At 49.3% G+C, this 24,240-nt stretch overlaps 1 protein-coding gene across 1 annotated transcript; it reads left to right on the top strand.

Annotated features, from left to right (window-relative positions):
- Positions 1 to 4,292: 4,292 nt before the first annotated feature.
- STRIP1 (striatin interacting protein 1) lies at positions 4,293 to 22,242 on the top strand. Its single transcript, XM_070607862.1, has 21 exons — positions 4,293 to 4,507; positions 6,994 to 7,063; positions 7,820 to 7,894; positions 8,323 to 8,457; positions 8,556 to 8,676; positions 9,513 to 9,581; positions 10,581 to 10,687; positions 10,798 to 10,925; positions 12,152 to 12,334; positions 12,711 to 12,928; positions 13,861 to 13,926; positions 14,051 to 14,114; positions 15,223 to 15,294; positions 15,781 to 15,855; positions 16,075 to 16,172; positions 17,392 to 17,518; positions 17,730 to 17,830; positions 18,600 to 18,666; positions 19,144 to 19,248; positions 19,874 to 20,078; positions 21,283 to 22,242. Exons 1-21 carry the CDS (start codon positions 4,328 to 4,330, stop codon positions 21,528 to 21,530), a joined length of 2,514 nt encoding a protein of 837 aa, XP_070463963.1. The 5' UTR covers positions 4,293 to 4,327; the 3' UTR covers positions 21,531 to 22,242.
- Positions 22,243 to 24,240: the final 1,998 nt, after the last annotated feature.

Genomic DNA, 24,240 nt, shown 5'->3' with positions numbered 1-24,240 from the left:
TTAACATGACTGCTCATGATGAAGGAAGGGCCTTCTCACCTTAGGCTTCACTTCGTGGTGATAATAATAATTTTCTTTTGTTAGAAAAAAATGCTTTATAGTCTTCAAAATGATTTTACATGAATTAGCTCATTTGATCCATTGCCTCATAAGGCAGGTGGGATTATCCTCATTTCACAGATGAGGAACGAAGGAAGAGATGTGCAGAAGGCATTTCTGCAACTTCCACTCTCTACAGGGCTGTGCTTTTCTGAAAGCTTCTTAGCAAATGGAGAAGAGTGAGTTCTGCAGCTGTGCTTAAGCTCCCTCACGTTTGGAATCCTTTTTCCTACCAGAGGCCAAATGGAGTATAGTTCAAGGAGTTTTTCCCAGGAGAGAGGGAGCACTCTTTGGGACTCAAAAGTGGTGCCAATTTAAGTAGCTCTCCTATTTAGGATTCTTGAACTAGTCACAGCTTGGAGACACTGCATTTCATTCAGGAAAGATTTCCACACAAGCTCAGACTGTTTTTATTAAAAAAGCTTGTTACCCCTTGATACTACGTTTGAACAAGCCAGAACAATTGGAAACAACCCAGATGTCTGTTAACAGGTGACTGGATGAACAATGGAATACTGTGTATAAACCATTGATATCATGCAACAAGACAGATGCATTTCAGAATAATTAGATTCAGGGAAAGAATTCAGACTAAAAAGAATACATATTGTATGATTCTATTAGTGTAAAATTGGAGAAAATGCAAACTAATCTATAGTATCAGAAAACTTATCAGTGGTTAACTGGAAACGAGAGAGGGACACAGTAAAGAGTGGGAGAGAGGATTACCAAGCGGCACAGGCAACTTTTGGGGTGATGGGTATGTTCATTCTTTTGATTGCAGTGGTGATTTTATGGTGTTTATATATGTCAAAATACATCAAATTGTATACTTTGAACATGTGTGTATAAAAATTAGACCTTAATAAAAATAGCACATGATTATAAAAATTTCAAGAACACAGAAAAGCACAAAGAGGGAAATGAAAATAACCTATGTTTCCAACATCTAGAAATAAAACCTACTAAGTTTTTGGTATATTTCCTTCCAGTCTCTTTTCTACACACACACACACACACACACACACACACACAGAACCAATTGTACATTTAATTATATCATAAGCATTTTCCCATGTTACTAAAAATTCTTAATGTTAAACACAAATATTAAGATTAAATATTAATATATTAAATCTTACACATAGCCCATTATTTAGTTACCCATTTTCATTTTTTTTTTTTTTGAGGAAGCTTAGCCCTGAGCTAACTGCTGCCAATCCTCCTCTTTTCACTGAGGAAGACTGGCCTTGAGCTAACATCCATGCCCATCTTCCTCTACTCTATATGTGGGACGCCTACCACAGTATGGTGTGCCCAGTGGTGCCATGTGTGCACCCAGGATCTGAACTAGTGAATCCCAGGCAGCCAAAGTGGAATGTGTGCACTTAACCACTGTGCCACCAGGCCAGCCCCTAGTCACCCATTTTCTTATTGGCTATTTCTCAAATTAGGTTTATCACAACTTTACACTATTGAAAATACCACTGCCTGGAACATCATCATACATATACCTTTGTCGAAATCTTTTATTATTTTCTTAGAATTTATTACTAGAAGTGGAGTTGCTGAACCAAAACCTTCCTTATTCTGAATGTAGCTGAAACAGTTTACAGTGTCTGAAGGTCTAAAATTTTTTCCCCAGGTGAGAAATCTTATGGTAGGTCAGTCTTAGAACCTGTCCAAACTGTGGTCACTAAAACTAGGTATCAGTTGTGTGTTGGGTTGTGTGGGATTTGCTGATTTTATCTAAGAAGCCTCTCAACATTGGTCTTTTTCCTGCAAATTCCTTAGTTTTTCCTATCAGTTTGGCCCAGCCCAGCTTGGATGAAATGCTAATTTAGAAAGTGTATTACTGGATTTGAGAAGGAATAGAGGCAAAGGACAGGAAGCTAGGTAGGAGGAAGTAGCAACATGGTAGCTTTGGATTTATTCATTATTTTACAAAAAAGATTTTTAAAGCACCTGCTGGGTGGGACCTTGGCAGAAATCATGCAAAAGTTGCATAACAGCAACTTTCCTAGAATTGAGCTGCAGGTGTGCAGCAGCCAAGATGCAGTTATGGAGAGACAAAGATGATAAAATGCCTCTAAGGATTTCACAGCACACTAACAGGTAATTATTACACATCACCCCTAAGATGTCTAATGGGCATCTGAAATATGACATGTCCCAAACAGAAATCTTGATCTTCTCCCCCAACCTGTTTTCTTTCTCCCAGACTTCTTTATTTTAATAAGCAATACAACCACCCACCCACTTGCTCAAGCCAGAAATCTAGGACTCATCCTTGATTCCTCTCTATCCTGCTGATAGGATTCCAGCCTTTCAGCAAATCCTGTGGACTCTACCTACACAATATAGCAATATCGTATCAACCCATGCTCCACCCTGATGCAAGCCACTATTATTTCCATGTATATAGTCTCCTAACCTGATTACCCTCATCTATTCTTGCTACTCTCCAATCCCTTCTCCAAAAGCAGCCAGATTGGTCTTTTAAATACCAGACATGACACCTCCCTGGTTAACACCCTCTGGTGGTTATTGCTTTTACCTAGAATAAACTCCAACCTTCTTCCCATGCCCTTTCAAGGCCCTGCATTTATCTGGTTCATGCATTACCTGGCCCCCATCTCCTACTGTTCTTCCTCTGGCTCCCTCGGTTCCTGCCACACTAACCCAGAGCCTCTGCACTTAGCTGGTCCCCCTGCCCGTGTTGCCTCCGTGGATCTTTGCACGGCTCTCACTTCTCTCAGAACTTGTTCAAAATCACACTCTCAGGCCTGCCTTCCCGGGTCAGCCCACCTAACATAGCCACCCCCCCGCCCCCATCATCACTGCCACCTTCAAATCCCTTACACTTCTTTTTTGTTTCTTCTTAGCGCTTGTTTAACATTATATTTGCATGCTCATTGTTTGTGTCTCCCATCAGACAGTATGTTATACATCATTAGGGAAGGAACTTGATTTATTCTCCATTCTATTGCACTGCCTGGAGCATAGGAGCCATTCATCAAATGTTCTTTGAATGAATGATGAATAAATGTTTGTCACAACTGTAATTGTTTTATTGATTTATTCATTTGTCTAGCATATCTCTCTATGTATATGTGATGCGGGGTCGGTGAGCCGAGGAGTCGAAAGAAAGATTTCTTAGACTCTCAAGATCTGGCAGTAGTGCTCTTTTATTTAGAGAATAGTATGGAATAGCACGGGGACAGGACCCATGGGCAGGCAGAGCTCCTGCTGCTGCCGCTGCTGCTGCCCCCGCTGGCATGGGGACAGGACCCATGGGCAGGCAGAGCTGGTGCGTGGGGACAGGACCCACGGGCAGTCAGAGCTCCTGCTGCTGCCCCCGCTGGCGTGGGGACAGGACCCATGGGCAGGCAGAGCTGGTGTGTGGGGACAAGACCCACGGGCAGTCAGAGCTCCTGCTGCTGCCCCCGCTGGCATGGGGACAGGTCCCATGGGCAGGCAGAGCTGGTGTGTGGGGACAAGACCCACAGGCAGTCAGAGCTCCTGCTGCTGCCCCGAGTTGAGGGTTAGGGCTAATTTTATAAGGCATGGGTACGTGACTTATTTTTACTGGAGAAAAGAAAAGATGATGTAAAAAGTCATTAAATGATTTCAGTGCAGATGGGGTCTGGTTATTGTGCGGTCATATAACTTTAGATACGAATCTGGCCATATAGATCGGCATGTAGGTGAGGATGCCCTGGGCTTCTCTCCCTGGGGCGGTCCTAATTCATACCATAAAAAAAAGTCCACTGGGTCGTATAGTTTGGCATGTAGGCCAGGTCACCTTGGGCTCCTCTAGCTGGGGCAGCCTTATTCCACATCATATGTAAATTCGTGAAGACTGGGACGGTGCCCATCTTGTTTACTACTGTATCCCCTAAGCTTTGAAGAGGGCTGTAACAGTGACACGTGCAAAACGATGTTAAAGAAAGGAAAGGGCGACTAAACTGACTGAAGGAGCTAAGGGAGGCTTCACAGATAAAACGCCATCTACACCGGGACTGAAAAGACGCAGAAATGAAAAGGACGGAGGAGAATAAGATTTCAAACAGACAAAATATCACGAGGTGTTGGGCAGACAAGATGGCTTCCGGCACTCGCCGCCACACTTAATATGGCGACCAGGGAGCGTTCCTGGAGGAAACCACGCGAGAGTTGCATCGCCGCGGCTGTCCGTGAATTAAGCCGGGGGTGTGGAACAGCCAAGATGGAGCCGGCAGCTGGCGGCCCCGGCCCGCTGATCTTGAACAACAAGCAGCCCCAGCCGCCGCCACCTCCGCCGCCGGCTACCGCGCAGCCTCCACCCGGAGCACCACGGGCCGCCGGGGCTCTCCTGCCCGGGGGCAAAGCCCGAGAGTTCAACCGCAACCAGCGCAAAGACTCGGAGGTCAGGGGCTTCGGGGGGTGAGGCTAGCACCGGGCGGCGGCGGCGGCGCGGGGCCCGGGGCCGGACCGCCCCCTGGTCCAAGCTAGGCTTCCCAGAGGGTTCGGTAGGGCCCGGCAGGGGAGTTGTCATTTTACAACGAAAGGAGCAGGAAGCAAGGCTGGCTTCCCCGGGGCCGGGGACGTGAAGCCGGGGTCCCCGCCCCGAGCCCCGTCGCCCGGGAGAACCTCCGGAGCCGGGGACTGCTCGTTTGCTCCTTTGGGGCCGGAGCTGTGGGCGCGGCCTCGGGGCTCCAGCCTCTGGGGAAGCCGCCCGCCTCCCGGCTCGAGGGTGAAGAGTCAGTGGTCTGCGTGCGCTGCAGGGGGCCGGGCGGCTGCACCCCGACCTCTGATCGCCTCTGGTCCTGTGCGTTCCGCAGCGCGGGGGACGGCGTGTGTGGGCAGGGAGGCGCCTGGCGAGGCTTTGGAAGGCTCTTCGAAGCCGGACCGGAGCCCTTATCACTAACAGTAGTACGCGCCCGGAGACGGCTAGATTAGGAGGGGGGTGCCTTCGCTGTTCACTCTGACCTCAGCCAGGGCAGGTTCGGGCCATGGTTTGACAACGCCTTGTGGCTTGCGAGCCCAGTGCGCCCGATGCGGAACTGTGATCAGAAATATACATTTAAAACCTGCTCAGCATTCCCTCCTCTCTTGCTAATGGGCTGTTCTTCCCGTTCCGGAGACACCGTAGTTTGGAGCTGACTAGTCACCTCACCCCGAGTTAAAGAATTCCTCCCACTGCCTCCCATTGTAAATTCATGAATGAAGACAGGCACGTCGCAGCGTTTTAGGACTTAATCAGCACGATCCCAGAGCACTTATTGTGAGGTCTCCTTCACCTGAGACAACTAGAGGCTGATCAGCAGTCAGACGCTTGTGAATGAGGGGGAATTCCTCATTGTCCAGGCGTAACTACCAGGTCATACCAAGGAGTGATAATACTGTCTTTAGATCTCTGAAACCAGTTCCTCTCAAGGTTTTGTTTTTTTTGGCAAGTGCAAACCTCTGGTAAAACATGTCAAAATTTGGCAAGTCCAAAGTAGACGTACTTTGAGCTTCAAGTGAATTATTTGAAAAAGCAGTGAAACTTGCCTTTTAGGAGCCCTTGCTTCGTGGGTTAATGGGACATCAGTGGTGACTACTTAATAATTTTTCAGGTGTAGAGCATTATGAAAGTGGTGGGGGTGAATCCACCTTCATTACGAGAGGAATTATAGTTTAAAAATAGTTTTGTTTTCCTAAGTAGCCATGAATAGCCAAATAAATACTCTTTGATACATTTAAATTTCTCTTTCTATCTTTTAATTTCCATATGGACTCAACATGGAGAAGGTCAGTCAGTGAACACATTTAAGCTGAGAGACCTGTCTAAATTCGTTTGAGATGCTCATGCTGCCCTGGGCTCTTTCTTGAGTCATAGCTGAGATCAGTAGGCTGGGAGCCTGAGCAATGCCTGGAGGACAGGGAGGCTGACCCTTGATGAGAGCGCACTGTGCACTGTGTGCTACATAATTTTGAGAAGTCCTTAAAAACCTTCAAGATGCATTTTTATCATCCCTAGTCCATAAATGAAGAAACAAGCTCAGTAACTTGTGGAAGTATGCATTCTGTTGCCTCTGAATAAGGAGAAGAATTCTTCATGTCATTCAGTGTTTGTGGGCATATTATGGCATTTTGTGGGTGGTCTTTGTCTTCCCCAGTAGATTGTAATTAAGCTTGAGGACTCTATTTCTTCACTTCTGTCTTCCCAGAACAAGGCTTCCAAGATGGTGTATTCTCAGTGATCACCTATCCCTACCAATAGAAAGATCCTCATTGTCACATTCTCGCCTGTGTGTGGGAGGGAAGCCATTCTGTTTGGCTGGCTGCTGCCTTCTCGGTCTGTCAGTGCTCCCTGAAATTCGAGAGAAAGGCAGGAAGGCTGAGGGTGTCAATACTCGTTTTGTCTTGAGCTGTTGCTAGTCCACTAGCCAGAGAGAAGTGAGGCTTCCGGAATCTTAGCACCATGTGGAATGGTCATTCACTGTACAGAATACATAGAAGCTTTGTGTTCATTCATCCAACAAGTATTTTTTTGAGTATAAACGATTCATTCACTCATTCATGCCAGTAGTGTGCTGGGCATCGTGAAATCATTGATGAGAAAAATGCACAAAGTTCCCACTCTCAAGGAACTTGCAGTCTCTTGGGGAGGCAGACGCTAAACAAATACACATGCCAGAATATAGTTGTAAGTTATGATAAGTGCTCTGAAGGAGGAGTGCCCAGTGCTCTGAGAGGGCTTACCAGGGAGACCTGAGCTAGCCTAGGAGATAAAATACTGCGATAAAACATCAGGCAAGTAGAGGCAGTGGTGTCCTGTGACAGCAGTGTCTCTGGAAGCATATGTGTTTCCTCCTTTGGAAAATTCTCACAGTGATTTTGTGCATCACTCTCTCCTTTTCTGAACAGGGCTATTCCGAGTCGCCAGACCTCGAGTTTGAATATGCTGACACAGATAAGTGGGCTGCAGAGCTCTCGGGTAAAGTGTCGACCTTCATGTTGTTTCAGGGTGTTTTTTTCCTTATTGGTCTTTAATAAGATTGAATGAATGTCATTTTGGAGTTCATTTTTTTCCCTAGTTAGTCCTAATAATGATATGTATCTAACATGTTAATCATTGGATTCAAGCGTGTATCTTCTGTCTTTGGCTTGTCCTTTACTTTTATGAAGCATCCCTGTGTGGTCAGCTCAGTTGGCTGTGGCCCAGTCTCACTGTGGACAGTGATGCTCGTTGGCCATGCACTATCCCCTGACAGTGGTCTCTCTTAGAGCAGTGGGTCATGAGGAATGCCAGCAAATGTGCCTGCCTCTGTGCACATCTGTCACTACACTACTGCTCACGTGTAATGTGAGATTAGCCTGAGCTGCTTCTCAAGCCTCCCTAATACAGGTCCTATTCAGGAGGTAGCAGCCACTTGAGAGAGATATGTTCATGGTTGCAGTCTGCCTCTGGTGTGGCATGGTGCGATCGATGTGCATTGGACTGGAAATGCCCAGATTTATGCTTAACTGGCATTCTGGTTATCAGCTGCAAGAGAAGTCAGCATTCTTTCCATTGTGCACGTCAGGGCACTAAGACCCCTTTCATAATTAGATAGCATGGTCCAGGAGTCACTGTATCTCAGGGACAGGGTTGGGCCTAGAAGCAAATGCCTTACCTTCTCTGCTACGTGTGAGACCTGGAGCTCACATGTGGCATGTGGACGTGGAGCTGATGAGACTTTGTTCTTGACAGAGCTTTACAGCTACACAGAAGGGCCAGAATTCCTGATGAATCGAAAATGCTTTGAGGAGGACTTCCGGATCCATGGTGAGATGATTCCCCTCACTTCTTGGTTCCATTCACCCTGCATCATGAGAGCTGTAGTGTTTCTCTTTGTCGTTGAATGACCTAAGTTGTCTGGAGTGGCCTAAGAAGCCTGCTGAACTGTGTTTGTTTAAGGCCACATGTGACATTTAGGGTGGGCTTGCAGGTACTCTGGTGGTAGGTTTTCAGAATGTGAGTATTAGGGGAAAAAAAACTTTATGTGATTAAAATTGCACCAAAAATAGCAGTGTTTCAGTCTGGAATTCAGTTTCTTAGAGCAGCAGTGTGACTTTATCCCTTACGTAGAGAGTAACTTATCTTTCTGAGTTTTCTGGTCCTGTGGGAGTCCTGAGTTTGGTGGGTTAACATGCTGTCCATTCCATTGTGAGGATATTTCTGGGCCCAAGTGTAACTGGTCTCTTGCCCTGCAGTGACAGACAAGAAGTGGACTGAGCTGGACACCAACCAGCACCGTACCCATGCCATGAGGCTCCTAGATGGCTTAGAAGTCACTGCCAGGGAGAAGAGACTCAAGGTGGCTCGAGCAATTCTCTACGTTGCCCAAGGTACTGGGTGGTCCCCCGGGGACTTCTGGCACCTCTTTCAGTGTTGTTGCCAGTCAGGTACAGGGAGGGGCTCAGTGAGCTGTGCCCTATGTTTGCAGGCACCTTTGGGGAGTGTAGCTCAGAGGCAGAGGTGCAGTCCTGGATGCGCTACAACATCTTTCTGCTCCTGGAGGTGGGCACGTTCAATGCTTTGGTGGAACTTCTGAACATGGAAATAGAGTGAGTTCTTCTCGGGCTTGAGTGGGGAAGGGGTGGCAGGGAGTAGGGGGACAGAACTTGTGGAACTAACTAGTTTTGAAAGGGTTGAATGGGTCACATGGGGCTAAGGGTCTGGTCCCAGGCTCTGTTCTAACCAGCCAAGTTGAGTCACAGGGGAGTTGGTCACCCAAATTGTGAAGACTAATGAGGGGTCTCTGCAGTTCACTACCACCAGAGATCTCACCGGACGGTGCCAGTCCTGCCCAGGCACACAATGCCCCTCTAAAGGAGGCCTCTCATTTTTAACTCTCTTTTGAACCTGCAGACTGCACGGTGTTTGCACTGTACTTTTCCCCTCAGCAGGAGGCCAGGCCAAGTGTCAAGTCTGACACTTGGGCTCAACCAAAGGATCCTCTAGCCTGTGTCACCACTAGTCCTTTGTTCAGTGGACAGGTCAGCTGCTGCTCATCCAGAGATAACACCATCAATAATAATAGCTAACAGCACTCATTGAGTGCTTATATGTCCTAGGCATTGTTCTAAGGACATTACATGTACTAATTCTTGGTAAGGACATAGCTACTATTACCATCCCCATTTTGTAGATAGGGAACCTAAGGCACAGAAAAGTTAAGTACCTTACCCAGGGGCACCTAGCTAGTAAATGTTACAGGCAGGATTCAAACCTTGGCAGTCTGGTCTGGGGCCTGAGTTCTTACCCACTGGGTCCTGTGGCTTCTTGTGTAGTCTAAGCACGTATCGTAGTGTTGTATTCCCCCATTGGGCAGCGTTTCTCAGGGGAACCACTTATCCTCCTTCCTGGGGGCAGGCCCTGACTCTCAAAATCTCTCCTGCAGCAACAGTGCCGCCTGCAGCAGTGCGGTGAGGAAGCCGGCCATCTCCCTGGCTGACAGCACAGACCTGAGGTGAGGCCGGTGGCAGGCTGGCTCTCCCTGAGCTTCAGCCAAGGCATGAGACCAGAGCGGGGCATGGGAGGGCGTCTGGGTTTCCTCACTGTGTGTGCTCCTTCTGCACACACTAGTCTGCAGGTGTGATGGGCTCAGCGTGTGATTAGTGGACTCTGCTCAGGGCTCTCCCTAGGTGGGGCTCTGGATTGAGACTCCTGAAGGAGATCCAGACTGAAGCCACTTATAGAGCCATAGTGAAGTGTGGCCTCCTGCCGACACTGCTGCTGAGAACTTGGTGGCATGGGGTTTTGTATCTGGATGAAACACACGATGTGGCTCCCTGGGCTCCACCTTCTCATGCATAGCTTGACCCCCATCTACGTAGGGTTAGTCCTGGCAACTTCACGATGTCTCCTGGCTGTGCAGGATGTAATAGCAACTGCTAAACAGCAGGATCACCTTCCCATTTTTGTGAGGATTAGAGCCTGTCTTTTTGTGAATTTGGAATCTTTCAGACTGGGTGGTGGTTCTCCATTGTAGTTAGGGTCCTTGGGCATCACCCTGCTCGCTCCTGGTTTCCACTCCGTCATAGTAAACACTTCCTTGTTCTCACTTTGATCCTGCTCCGCCTTGTCTGATCCAGCACCCACTTCCACAGCTCCCACCACTGTGTTTTTTCATTCCGGGAAGCTTAGAGCAGTAAATGCTTTTGGCCAGTCTCATTTGTGTTAATCCATTCAGCAACCATTTGTTAAGCACCTGCTTTGAGTAAGCACCTTGCTCGATACTGGAGATACGAAACAGAGTAAGATCTGGTCCCAACCTTAGCAACATGGGGTAGAGAAGGAAGCAGCCTGAGGTGCTCTGTGGCTCTCGCAGTTTTCTCTACGTTACAGTCCTCCCTCACCAGCCAGCCTTTGTGCACAGGCTTTTCTCATGTTAGCTGGGATGTGAGGAGGCCAGGGCTCTCCCTTGATCCCCCATCCTGCTCCATTGTGAGCTGGCTCTTGTCCCCAGGGTCCTGCTCAACATCCTGTACCTGATTGTGGAGACTGTTCACCAGGAGTGTGAGGGTGATGCGGCCGAGTGGAGGACGATGCGGCAGACCTTCAGGGCCGAGCTGGGTAGGACCCTGGGGATCCTGGCTGGAGGCCCTGCCTGAGAGCTGAAGCTGGTGGGCTTTGGGAGGGTCCTGTTCCTGCCTGTGATCCTGATACCTTTGAGTCACCTCCAGGTTCCCCACTGTACAACAATGAGCCATTTGCCATCATGCTGTTTGGGATGGTGACCAAATTTTGCAGTGGCCATGCACCCCACTTCCCCATGAAGAAAGTTCTCTTGCTGCTCTGGAAGACTGTCTTGGTGAGCACCTCCGTAAAGGGTACTCAGGTGCTAGGGATGGGGCAGGAGGGAGACTTTTCGCTATGTATCTTTTTGAATATTGAATTATAAGAAATATATAACAGCTTTGGTAAAAAAAAAAAAATTCTAAAAGAAGCTTCCTGAAGGGAGATGACAAACAAGTACCACTTTTGGGTCACTGCAGCCAAAGAGGACTTGGCCTTTGAGAATAGATTATTGGCTCCATGATTCCTAGAGGCTGATTTCTGTAGTCATAGGACACTGCTCCTGAACCTGGAGTTTGTAAAGTGATTTGAGGCAAAATTAGAGCTGGTATAATTGGCGCCCCTCAGTCAGATGTCACTTGAAAGAAGCATGAATGAGCCCTGAGCCTGCCTTCTCCTCAGGGAACGGTGTGAAACCTGACTCCGTTTCTAGGTAGGGAAAGAATGGGTGCCAGGGCAGTGGGCTGGCCGGCACTTGGCTCGGGGGTTATTGTTAGCAGCCAGACCCAGGGCAGGCCAGGCCCCCTTCCCACCAGGAGGAGTGACCCGGGATGGAAGTGGAGCTGGAGCGGGGACTGCTGGTCTCCTTGGGGCACACCTTCCTTCCTTCAGAGTGGGCCAGCTCCGCAGATCCAGGACTCCTGAGTTCAGGGCCTCTTCAGGGTGGCCTGCACATTTTATCTTCTCCGACAGCCTTTTGCTTCCCCACGAAGCCTCACTGAGGCCAGAGGAAAGCTGAATTGCCCAGAAACAGTGAAACTAAGTGGCCTAAAATTGCTGAAGGCTCCTGGGATTTTGTTTCTAGGGGGATGTTTAGATGAAAGTTGCTTTTTTTTCCTTAATTTGCACATCCAACAATATATTCCCAATTTGACTCTGAAAGACTGGCATGTACGGCTTTTGACGCAGAAGAGTTTCACTAACTTTTCTAGGAACTTGAAGGGTTGGGCTCTTCAGTCCCTTTGTTTTTTTGACTTGAAGAGCATGTCATACATACAGAGCTAAATGTTTCTGCACCAGCTCAGGAAGCCTGCATTTCTCCTCTTCCCGTCTCTGTTTTCTCTCCCTTGCTGATGTCACTGAATTCTCCTGTGGGTGGATTTAGTCCCTTGTTCGGAGGTTGTGTGGGTCTCTCTAAAGATGTGGGTCATGGTGTCATGGGTGCTTTTGAGCCTGACACAGTGATCAGAGGCCCGCTTATGCACCTGCTGACCCTGGCTCCACACCCTGCCTGTGATGCAGTGCACGCTGGGTGGCTTTGAGGAGCTGCAGAGCATGAAGGCTGAGAAGCGCACCATCCTGGGCCTCCCCCCGCTGCCTGAGGATAGCATCAAAGTGATCCGCAACATGAGGGCCGCCTCCCCCCCAGCGTCTGCCTCAGACCTGATTGAGCAGCAGCAGAAACGGGGCCGTCGGGAGCACAAGGTGAGGACCACACAGGTCCCTGCAACTCCTGAGGGTTCTCGAGGTGCACACACATGGCATCACGGTCCCTGGACAAGCAGAGCTCTGGGAAATTGCCTCTGATCAGCTAGTCAGGATGAAGGCCTCCAGGGCAGGGACACTGTATCCCCAGCCCAGAGCCCAGTTTATAGTGGGTATTCAGGGTGTGGCACCTTTGAGGGACTGGAGCAAGAAATGATTTGTCGTTTGGGCCCGTCTTTGACTTTCTCTCTGGTTTTTCCACTGCCTTGGCTCTCTTCCTACCACCTTTCTGTGTTATTGCCTCTCTAGCCTCCTCGCCCTTTTCTGGTTTATCAGTTGGCTCTTGTCGTCTAATCTCCCTTCCCTCTGTTTTCAGGCTCTGATAAAGCAGGACAACTTGGACGCGTTCAACGAGCGGGATCCCTACAAGGCTGATGACTCTCGAGAAGAGGAAGAGGAGAATGACGACGACAATAGTCTGGAGGGGGAGACGTTTCCCCTTGAGCGCGATGAGGTGATGCCTCCCCCACTACAGCATCCCCAGACCGACAGGCTTACCTGCCCAAAGGGGCTCCCGTGGGCTCCCAAGGTCAGGTGAGTCTCAGACCTCCGAGCACTTTTGGCTCCTGAAACCAGAGCCCTCATGCCCCCAGGCCTGGCACCTAGCCTGAGTCACCACATGAGGTCCCTCTGCAGGGCCAGGCTGATTTTGTCTCTGGGGTGAGGCCCTCTTAAAGTGCCCTGTGCTGGCCCGGGGAGTCTCAGGGGGCTTACTTTGCACAAAGAAGCCCTTGTATGGCTCTTGATCAGTAACTTGGGTTAGCTCTTGGTTAGACATGAGGCTAGTGAAGGGGGATAGGAAAAAATAAAAACAAGGACATTTAAGTAACCCCATCTCCACCTACCCTGGGCTTGTAATGGTTTTTAACAGAAAAATTATAGATTAAGGAATGATTTTTTTAGAACCACAATTAAGATGTTGGAGGTATATTTGTGTGACTCAATGAATGGAAAGGTACCTGGATATAAACGAATGGTATCTGTTTGAAAAGGCACCAACTTAAGAAATAGGTGAACATGTGAAAGGGTATAGAAGTCACTTTCTTGATCCAGGTAAAGCCTCAGTTTTCAGTCATCTGTTATGGGAACACAAAACACTGTTTTGAGACAGGAAAATGTGACTCGTGAAAGTCAGTTGCTTATAGCTCTAATTGTAAAAATTTTAAATATTTGAGAAATTCTGTTGACAAACTTGTTGTTAATGTCTAAATAAAGTATGCTTTTAAGTTTGATGTATCACCTTAATTTTATGAGTATTAGTTGCACATAATGTATTTTCAGGTTATTTATCCAACAACATTATGAAGGACATTAGTCTAAACATTTCGGGGTTTTTTTCCTTCAAAAAGAGAGAGAGTTGTGGAAGACTTTCTTCTGGCTTCACAATTTCTGGACGTTCTATGTTTTATTAACCATGACACGTTGAAATAACGTTTAATGAAAACCTTGCTCTCTTTCTTTGGCAGGGAGAAGGACATTGAGATGTTCCTCGAGTCCAGCCGCAGCAAGTTCATAGGTTACACTCTAGGCAGGTGAGTGTGATCCGAGTGCCTTCTGGAGAAAGGTAGTGGGAAGTTCACTCTCCTAGCCTTTGGTGTTTGGGGCCCCAGGTGAATTGATGTCTAGGCTTGACACAGGGCCTTCTTTATTCACCAGTGACACGAACACAGTGGTGGGGCTGCCCAGGCCAATCCACGAAAGCATCAAGACTCTGAAACAGGTAGGTGGCTTTGGGTGAGCTTTTGGCCTAGTTTGGTCCCAAGTGAGTAAAGTGAGACCAGCCCATTGGGAGAAGCCTTTGTAGACTGTTGTCTGCCTGAAGGAACCTGGGGTAGAGGATGGGTGGACTGTGGCAATACACCTTAAATCAGTTCTTTATAAGTTTTACTTGTTTTAGCTGAACTTTTGTTGGGGACTTACTGGGGGTTCATTAAAGATTATATTACCTGACAGTTATTGGCATTTTAAGGGGCCCAATAAATGGGCCCTCCCTTTTCTTTGCCCAAGTTCTAAGGCAAGTGAGTTAGAGGGGTAGGCAGATGGAGATCGAAATGCCAGCTTTATTGCTGATAGGGTGATTGGAGAATGAGGCATAAGAACATAGCAACAATGGGTGTCCTGATACCTTGCTTCCAGAATTAGGCAGACTCACCTACCCAGCCCCAGGCAGTGCTGGAACCCCACTAAGCCTGGTTGAGGAGCAGAAGAGAGCACAGACTTTTCTTTTTTCTAAAGAGAAAAAGAGAGAGAGGTTGGGCTAAGAGCACCCTGTTCCTCTTCTCGTCACCAGTCAGTGAGGGGAGGAGTGAGTGTGGGAACAGGCAGGGAGAGACCAGGAGTGTTTTGCACATGCATGTCACTCCACATGGGAGAAAAGATCCAGAGTGGGGGAGAGGGGTCTCCCCTAATAACAAATCTGAAATGTAAATGTTGATATGTTTTTGAAATATATTCTGAAATATATTTCTGAAATTTGTAGCACTAAGTGGGCCCTGTGCAGCCAGTACTTGATTCTGAGCACTTGAGTATGCCATTCTGCTTTTAATAGTTTTCCCCCTGTTACTATAGCTATCTAAAAGCCTCTTTCTTTCCTTTAATTTGCTTGATTCTAATCTATTCTGTGCTTTTACACTGGTTTTAAGAGGTAGGTAGGTAGAAAAATGTTTTGGGTTTGGCATTTTAGTTAAGGGTCTTTGTGGTGACTTAGCCCTTTTTGAGAAGATTGTGTTTGAAGAAAATTGCATGGAGTCTTTGCCAGGGTGTGGGAAGCTTGGCCAGAGAATGAGAGAGGTTTTGCCCAGCGCCTTCTTTCCCTTCTCTCTCTGCAGCACAAGTACACGTCGATTGCAGAAGTGCAGGCGCAGATGGAGGAGGAGTACCTTCGCTCTCCTCTCTCAGGGGTGAGTCGGAGGCCTCCTTCAGCCACAGGATCCCAGCTGTCCCCATGCACTGTGCTGGGCCTAGAGCACAAAGCTGCCCCACGCCCTGTCCTGAAAAAGCTCCCGGTCTGCCTCCCATTGCGGGGCTGGCACCTGTCTAGTGCAGGGATTAAGAGCACAGATTCTGAGCCAGTCACCTACCTTCGAATCCTGGCTTCACCACTTAGAGGGCAGTACTTAGGCAGGTTACTAGATCTCTCTGTGCTTTGGTTTCCTCACCTGTAAAATGGGAATAGTAATAGTACTTTCTTCATAGGGTTATAGGAAGGATTTACCGAATTCTCACAAGTAAAGTGTCTGGCACGTTGTGTTTTTCAAGGTTTGCTGTCATTATCACCATCATTATTTACATCAATCTTTACAGATTCTCCTCCAGCCAGCTAGCAGACTGGCTCGGAGACTGTAGTCTGAGCTGGGGTTTTGTATTTGTATGCATTGTGTTAAAAGGGAGAAGAAGACGTGGAGCAAGTCCCCGCAGAAACCCTCTACCAAGGCTTGCTCCCCAGCCTGCCTCAGTACATGGTGAGTCCTTCTCCTCAAGAGTGCTCTGTGTTGGGGACCCCTCCGGTGGCCATCAGTAGGTGCCTGCAGTGGGCTTGCCCTCCCCACTGCACTGGCCTTGAGAGCATTCCCTGCCAGTTTCCTTCAACCCCTCCTCCTGCCCCCTGAGCACCTCTTGAAGGACCACATCTCAGGGTTTAGGTCTGGTCCTGGGCTGTCTAAATGGTCTGCTCCCCCCAGATCGCGCTGCTGAAGATCCTGCTGGCTGCAGCTCCCACCTCAAAAGCCAAAACAGACTCAATCAACATCCTAGCCGATGTCTTGCCTGAGGAGATGCCGTGAGTATCCTTCCTTGAATGGAGCAGGTCAGGGCAGCGGGGTAGTGGGGGAGGGGGAAGTGATTTCCTTTCCATCCCACTGTTTGCTTGACTCATTTAGTTTTTTCTGGCCTAACTTGTCTTCAGGGTAAGTTTAGGGTATTCCTGCTCAGAAGAGAGAAAATGTACCGGATTAAAATGTTGAGTTTCACTGGCTAGAGGGATGGCTTAGTCCAGTTGGCCAGGGTTCGAATGTAGACTCCACCACTGACTGAATGCCTCAGTGAATTGGGGAAACTCATTTCTTCCTCTGTAAAATGAATTGGGCCATGTTCAACATTTCCCAAAACCCCCCCTCGAAAGCTGTGTGATTGGGACATGCAGGACGTGTAGGTTTAGCTTCTGGACAGTTTGCCAGCCCGTAGCTGAGCTTGAGCTGGGTGTGGATCCTTTCCGGTTCTCCAGTGAACTGGCATGCAGAGTATTTGTGATAGTGAACTCCTTAGGGGTTCTTCTTCCCTGAGGCATTGACCTTATCTCTTTGATGTGAGAGTACAAACTGAGATTGTGTTCTCCTTTGAGAAGACCTTGGGCCTTGACCTGATCTCTTGCCTGCCTGCCAGTTCTACTCAGCTCTGAGCTCAACTCCCTGGTGGCTGGGCCCCTTGAGTCTAGTGGTGATAGCTAGGTGAGGGAGGAGGCAGGGAGTGGCTGATACCAAAGGGAGTGAGTGTCACTATGGCCCTTCGGAAAAGGGTTCCAGAGTCAAATATTATAATTCCCGTTATAAAGATTTACACTGAGAAGTTCTGAATCAAGAAACTAATTTAACTTAGTGCTTTGTAAATTTGTCTGACTCTAAAACCCTTTTTTCCCCATAACATGAAACATCTCAATGTACTGATATTGTACAGAACAGACTTTGAAGAATACACGTTCTTGTGGTGGCAGAAGCTTAGGGGAGATCTTGAAAAGGAGAAGTTCATTTTTGGAGGAAAAGCAGGGAAATATGCTAAGAATGTGTTTGGGGCCTCACGAGGAAGAAACAAATTGTGCTCAGCTAGACTGCTTGGGAAGTGGGTGGGGGAGCCGTGTGCCTGACCTCTGAGATGTCCATGGGGTGGGTGGTGAGGTGGGAGCCTTTGCTCAGGGAAGGCTCAGGAGTCCCCTCTCTCCTGGGAGCACCTACAAAGGGGCTGCTGCGCATGCTGGCAGCTCACCCGGGTAATTGTGTTTCCAGCACCACGGTTTTGCAGAGCATGAAGCTGGGGGTGGATGTGAACCGCCACAAAGAGGTCATTGTAAAGGCCATTTCTGCTGTCCTACTGCTGCTGCTCAAGCACTTTAAGTTGAACCACGTCTACCAGGTACCTGCAGGGTCTCCTTTCCTGTCTACTGGGCGGGGGCCTCAGGCTGTGCTCCTCCTCCAGCCCCGAAGAACAGAGGCCTTGCCCTTCAAACCCCCTTGAGCTCTGCATGAATGTTCTGATACATAGGGCTCCAACCAAGGCCTTTTATCACTGGAGGAAAGAGGGTGAGGTTCCAAGGGGCACGCTTATTCTTTTCTGTTGGTTTCAGTTTGAATACATGGCCCAGCACCTGGTGTTTGCCAACTGCATCCCTTTGATCTTAAAGTTCTTCAATCAAAACATCATGTCCTACATCACTGCCAAGAACAGGTGATAAGGACCAGGGACCAGGAAGGGGTGGGTGTGGCCAGATGGCTGGATTCCCAGCTGCCTCTCCCACTGAACCCATTCAGCACCTACAGAGCCAGCACTCTGCCAGGCATCAGGACACAAAGATGAATGGGACATGGTCCCTGTCTGTGGAGAAAGCCAGTGTGTCAAATCTGAGTCCAGCTAGACTAGGGACAGGTGACTCAGCCTGTGCCTAGGTGGGAGGGTTCTCATCCCAGTACTGCCCTTACTGTCCTTCTGCCCTTTTTTTTTTTTTTGAGGAGACCAGCTGGGCCGCCTGCTGTAAGGACCTGGGCCTTGTGCACTGTAGTGCCCTTTCTGCTGACTCTTACCTCCCCTTCCCCTTGCCTGGTGCCAGCTCTATGTACTTGACAGTGCCCGCTCATCAGTGTGATACACCATAGGGTGAGCTGTCAGCCAGACACTCTCTCCAGCAGGGGCTTGGCATAAATTAATTGCCTTGGGAAATCTCCTCCAGCCCTAGCTTCATAGTTGTGGAGAAAGCAGGGTGTCCACCCCTTAGGAGATTACAAGCTGATCTCTGGCCACAGAGGGACCTTACAAGTTCTCTTATAGCAAGTATTTCCTCCTCTTGCAGCTGGGGAAACCAGGGTGGTGCAGACAAGGTAGATTCTTGCTTCCACTCCAACAAGTGAGGGAGGAGAGCCAGGAGCCAGCCCTGTCATGGCTGTTTTGCAGACCCCAGCCTTTGCTCATGGTGGGCCTCTGGGTTCTCTTGCCTCTGCAGCATTTCTGTCCTGGATTACCCTCACTGCGTGGTGCATGAGCTGCCGGAGTTGACGGCCGAGAGTCTGGTGAGTGGCTAGGCTCTCCCCAGCTGACCCTTGGGCGTGAGGGTCGGTGGTGGGAGCCTGCCCAGGGATAGAGGTGTCTTCAAAGATGAGGTCACTGCTGAACGCCTGTTTAAAGCACTTTAATTGCATAGAAGGACCAGGGGGAGGGACCTTGCAGAGCAGAAAGATTTCGATATAGGCATTAGTTTGTCGGGAGTGTGGTCTTCAGGCGCTGTGGACCCAGAGCTCACCTGGTCGAGTTGACACAGGCCCCAATATCATGTTCCATGTTTCCTGCAGGAATATTCTAGGGACCTGCCCCGCCCCCTGCCAATTTCTGGGATGGAGTCCCCCTAGAAGTGGGCTGCTGTGAGAGGAGAGGGTTCCTGGTACAGGCATGGAGACCGGCTGTTCTGAGATCATATATGTGAGGGCCTTGGGAACTGCTGAGCACCCTGCAGCTGTGAGGGTGTGATTGTTCCTGGGTTTTCCCTGCAGGAAGCAGGTGACAATAACCAGTTTTGCTGGAGGAACCTCTTCTCTTGTATCAATCTGCTTCGGATTTTGAACAAGCTGACAAAATGGAAGCATTCAAGGACGATGGTGAGTTGGCTTAGGCAGCAGGCATGAAACTTGGAGCTCAAAGCAGAGGGCCACGCCTCGGGGAACAGGGAGTCCCCACCGTGGTCTTGCTGCTGCAGCTACATCCTCCTCCCCCAGCTTTCCTGTAGCCACATCCTTGCATTTTAAGGGCTGATTCCTGGTTCCTTGAGTTGGACTGGAAGCTAGAAGAGGCTCAGTCATGCACTGAGATAAACCCACACTTAGCGAAGGGATTTTCCTCTATCCTCTGAATCTCTGGTGGTAACATAACCATGGTTCTAGGAGCCTCCCTTCACTCTGGGTCTGGGGATGCCTTTGGGGTGGGGAGGTCCATGAATCCTCTGAAATTGTATGCACATGCACATAGGAATATTTCTGGTCCAGGAATTCTTAGCTTGCTTCAGATTCCAAAATGACACATAATTAGGGTGATGAACCATTCTGGTTTGTCTGGGACTCTCCTGGTTTTAGCATTGGAAGTTCCATGTCCCAGGAAACCCCTCATTCTGGGAACAGTGGGACACTTGGTCACTTTGCCCATAACCCCAGAAGGGGTCGGCAGCAGGGTAGCGGTGCCAGCCTTTATTTCTTCCCTTGCTTGGGCCTCTGCCATGCCCCTTCCCAGATGCTGGTGGTGTTCAAGTCAGCCCCCATCCTGAAGCGCGCCCTGAAGGTGAAACAGGCCATGATGCAGCTCTACGTGCTGAAGCTGCTTAAGGTACAGACCAAGTATCTGGGGCGGCAGTGGCGGAAGAGCAACATGAAGACAATGTCTGCCATCTACCAGAAGGTGCGGCATCGGCTGAATGACGACTGGGCCTATGGCAACGGTGAGGCTCTGGCATGAAGCGGGGTGTGGGTGGGGATGTAGCGGGAGAGGTGACGTCTTTCCCCCTCTGCCCTAAGCTCCCCTCTGAGGAATGCAGAAGAGCCCAGCTGCTGCTTTTGTGGCATCAGGGTGGGAGCTCTAGGAAGGACTTTGAGAAGCTGCCCAGGCCTGGCGTCCATGGTTATCCCCTAGTTGTTTCTGTCCCTCTCCTGTAAGTCATTCCTTTTCTGGGAAAGAAGACTCTGGCCCCATCTTCTCTTCCAGCTGTAACTGCCTTAGTTCTGGCCACCGAAATTCTCACAGCTCCTGATGGCTTCCCTGCCTCCAGTTTCTTTCCCTCCATCAATGCCTCAAATTTTGCCCCAGTGATCTTTTCAAAATGCAAATCTGATGGTGTTACCTCCCTGAGTAAAATCCTTCATTAGCTTCCAGTTTCCCTTAGAATTAGAGCTAGACTCTCAAGCAAGGTGTGTGAGGCCTACCATCCTCCCTCCTCCTTCCCCTCTGTAATCTGACCCAGCTCCTCTTCAGCCCAGCCTCTGTCACACCCAGGGCCCTGGGCACACAGAGCACTCAGTCAGTGCACATTAGCCATGTTGTCCCCCACTTTTGTTCCTTCTCCCGGCAGGGTGCCTCCTATACCCTCTCACTGTCCTGTATCTGCACAGGTGTTCTCCTCTGGGCAGCCGCCTCAGTCTCCTAGGCACAGTGGGCTCTTCTTCCCTGTTTCCTCTCAGCATGCTGCCCACGGTTACAGTTCCTGGCCTCTGGCATGATGGCCAGGTGACTGCATCTGCATTCCCAGGGCCCTGTGAATTTGTGCAGACCCAAGGTGGCACACGGTATCTGGTCAGGGAATTGAGAGAATAAGCTGATGAGGGGATCTGCATGTTCCTGCCTCTGACCCCAGAGAGCCAGGCAGAGCATAACTTTCAGAGAAGTGTGTTGTACCTGTGGCTCTCCCTCACTGGGTCCACATACACTGCAATGTAAGCCTCCTTCTCTGTAGATGTGGCTTTTCTCCTTTGACCTGACTTTCCTTTCCATCTAGGCAAGAAGTGCCTGAGGATGGGGCTTGGAGGCTTCCTGCTCCCGGTTGACAGTCAGCATTCCTAGTCCAGCTGGCCTGTCCCCGAGCTGCAGTGAACCCAGGGGAGCTGCCACAAGGGCTTGGCTTCTAACCATGTCTTCCTGCCTTGTCCCAGATCTTGATGCCCGGCCTTGGGACTTCCAGGCAGAGGAGTGTGCCCTCCGTGCCAACATTGAACGCTTCAATGCCCGGCGCTATGACCGGGCCCACAGCAACCCCGACTTCCTACCAGTGGACAACTGCCTGCAGAGTGTCCTGGGCCAGCGGGTAGACCTCCCTGAGGACTTCCAGATGAACTACGACCTCTGGTTAGAAAGAGAGGTCTTCTCCAAGCCCATTTCCTGGGAAGAGCTGCTGCAGTGAGGCTCCTGGGCAGAGAACTGAAAAGGGAGGAAGGGGTGATCTCCAGGTACCCAAGGGACAGTTCTGGCTCATTGCTGCAGTGCTCCGGTCCTCCTCCAGGTGGCAGCACAGCCCCACTGTGCCCTTCCTAGCCAGCCCTGGGCTTGTAGGCAAGTCCAGGTTTGGTCTCGTTGATTCCCAGTATCCTGCTTGGGAGTGGTCATCTCTCTGCTTGGGATCCTCTCTTCCTTCACTTTTCCTCACCCTCCTCTCTTGGACATGATTGGTTGTAGCTCATTTCTCATTCAGCTCAAGGCTCGGAAAAGCTGGGATGGGCTGGGAACCTATTGCATGTGAATTTCAGGGGTCATGCTGACTCCTCCTGAGACCCGCAGATCCTTGCGTGTCAGCTCGCCAAGGAGGGCTTAGGATTAGAGCCAAGGCCAGAAGGTTGGCATCTTGGTTTTGCTTTGGGGGATTTCCGATGTCATTCCAGCCTTCTGCTAAGTTTCATACAGAAGCCGTTGCAGAGGCTCCTGCAGCTGCCTCAGCACTTGGTTGTGGACAGGGTTGGGGTAGGAAGAGAAGCTTCCCTTAGCCAGAGGTGCCATTTTTCCTCTTGGTTTGCAAGGGTCTGTAAATATCTATATATAAATCTGTGTATCGTCGTGTGTCATGTTGGGGTTTTTAATGTGTTTGTGTATTCAGTTTACATTAAAAGGAAGCAAAAACAGTCCTCGTTGCCTTGCTGTAGGAAATATGGCCCTTGAGTATCTCATCCAGGTCTAGAAAGTGAGTCTTCTTGCCAGCATTGATAGGTCACCCACTTGTCCCCTGCCGAGCCACCCGCCTTTCCCTTCTGAGGGGGAAGCAGAGGAGGATTGACACTTGGATCCAGAGTGTCCTCTCCTCACATCAGTCTGCCATTGCTGCGGCTCAGCTCCAGGGCTCTGGGCTGCCGGAGTAACAAGTTGTCCTGCACCCCTAGGTTTGATGTAATTGCAGTAGGAGCCCCAGGTTTCTCTGGATCACACCCTGAGCTGGCCTGAGCCAAATCGATTTCAGGGCTTGATCAGAGAGGGGGTCGACTGCTCTGGGCCCTCACTGGGTCGGGTGGTTGAGACTGGGAATAAACTTCTATGCCCAGAGCTTATGTTATCATCAGGACTCAGCTTCATAGTGGGAAAGAGAGTGTCAGAGGGCCCAGGAGCCTGTGTGGCTGAGAGAGAAGCAAGGAAAACCTTTGTGGCAGGTGAGTTTGAGGCCTCCTGGAGCCTGTACCTGGCTTTCAGATCCCTATACACATCTGCCTCCAGCCAGCTTGATCTTGAGGCTCTGCGTCTGAGCATCTTACCATTCTGATGCTGGTAAAAGGAGGTTCCCGTTTCAGAACTGCTTGAAGTTCCCTTATCTTACCTGTAGGCCATGTGTATGGGGTCTTAAGTCTCCAAGGGGTCTTGACTTATAAAGGAAGCATATTCTAGAGGAAATCTCTCCTTTGTTGGTTCTTCCATTCATTGCCTGCCTGGCTTGGCTTCTGCTGAGCCTCAGTCCAGGCCTCAAGCTGGGCTTCCAGGACGAGCCCTGATGTGCTAACATGATTAGAAGCAGCGAGGTGGGAGCCAGCAGTGTACTCCTTATGTAAGTCACACAGCCTATTAGATGGGAAGTCCCTGTGATTGCATGATAGAGTTTCTGCTGTCTCTTGCCAGCACCAGTAGGAAGTATGTATCTTGAGATTCACGTTCTTGTTCTCCCAGGCATCCTGGCTCACTGAACCTGCCGGGCTGGAGCTCTGTCCTCCTTCCCCTTTTTGATTTCCCCACTCTCTCCTCTGAAGCTTCCCTTAACCAGAGGTGGCATTTTTCCTCTTGGTTTGCAAAGGTCTGTAAATATCTATATATAAATCTGTGCAAAAAAGAACACAGAATATCAAAGCTGCAAGGGCCATAAAACTTGGGCAGGTGAAGCCCTGCATCTGGCCAGAAGTGTGCTCCTGGCATATTGGCCATTTGAACTCGCATCTTTGTACAGAAATATCTTGTGGAACGAGTGGCCACCCAGTCTCTGTGGCTTTATATTTCATCTGGGTCATGGGATGGGCAGGGTACATAAAGGCCCTTTGTAAATGGTTAAGTTACATAAAATTTGCTAACCAGGCTCAGGGTCCAGTGCTCTTTCAATCCACTGAGGGACGGATACCCCATGGCTGTATTGCCTTGAGGATGAGAACTGTCCCTTGTTAATCAAGAGAGTTACCACTTTCTGGGTGCCAAATAGATACCAGGCCCAATATCCATGCTTCTCGAAAGCTCATTTTCTACACAATAGCCAGGAAATGTGTGCTTACCGTGTGCCAGCCACTGCTCCTAGCACTTTATGTATAATATCTTATTGCTAATAATAATCCTAAAAAGTAGTACCATTACATACAGTGCAGATGAGAAACTGGCACAGAAGGGTAAAGAACTTGCCCAAGGTCACAAAATAACGAGAGCCAGAGTCCAGATGGAAACCCAGGTCTCTGTTTGCAAAGTGTGTGCGTCCCCCTCCCCCTTCTCTATTAATCATTCTTATTCCCCAGCACTTATCACAGTGCATTCATTTGCTCATTTATTCACTTTAGTCAGTACTTAGTATTTGCTCAAGCGTGGTCCCTGGCAAGAAGATTCTTGGCAAATGTCAGTTGCTTTAGGTCACCAAAGCTTGGCCTTGGCCTAGTCTCTGCTGT

The sequence above is a fragment of the Equus przewalskii genome, unplaced genomic scaffold (genome assembly GCF_037783145.1).
Source record: "Equus przewalskii isolate Varuska unplaced genomic scaffold, EquPr2 ChrUn-13, whole genome shotgun sequence".
Classification (NCBI taxonomy): Eukaryota; Metazoa; Chordata; class Mammalia; order Perissodactyla; family Equidae; genus Equus; species Equus przewalskii.
This window is presented reverse-complemented; position numbering and strand designations above follow the sequence as displayed.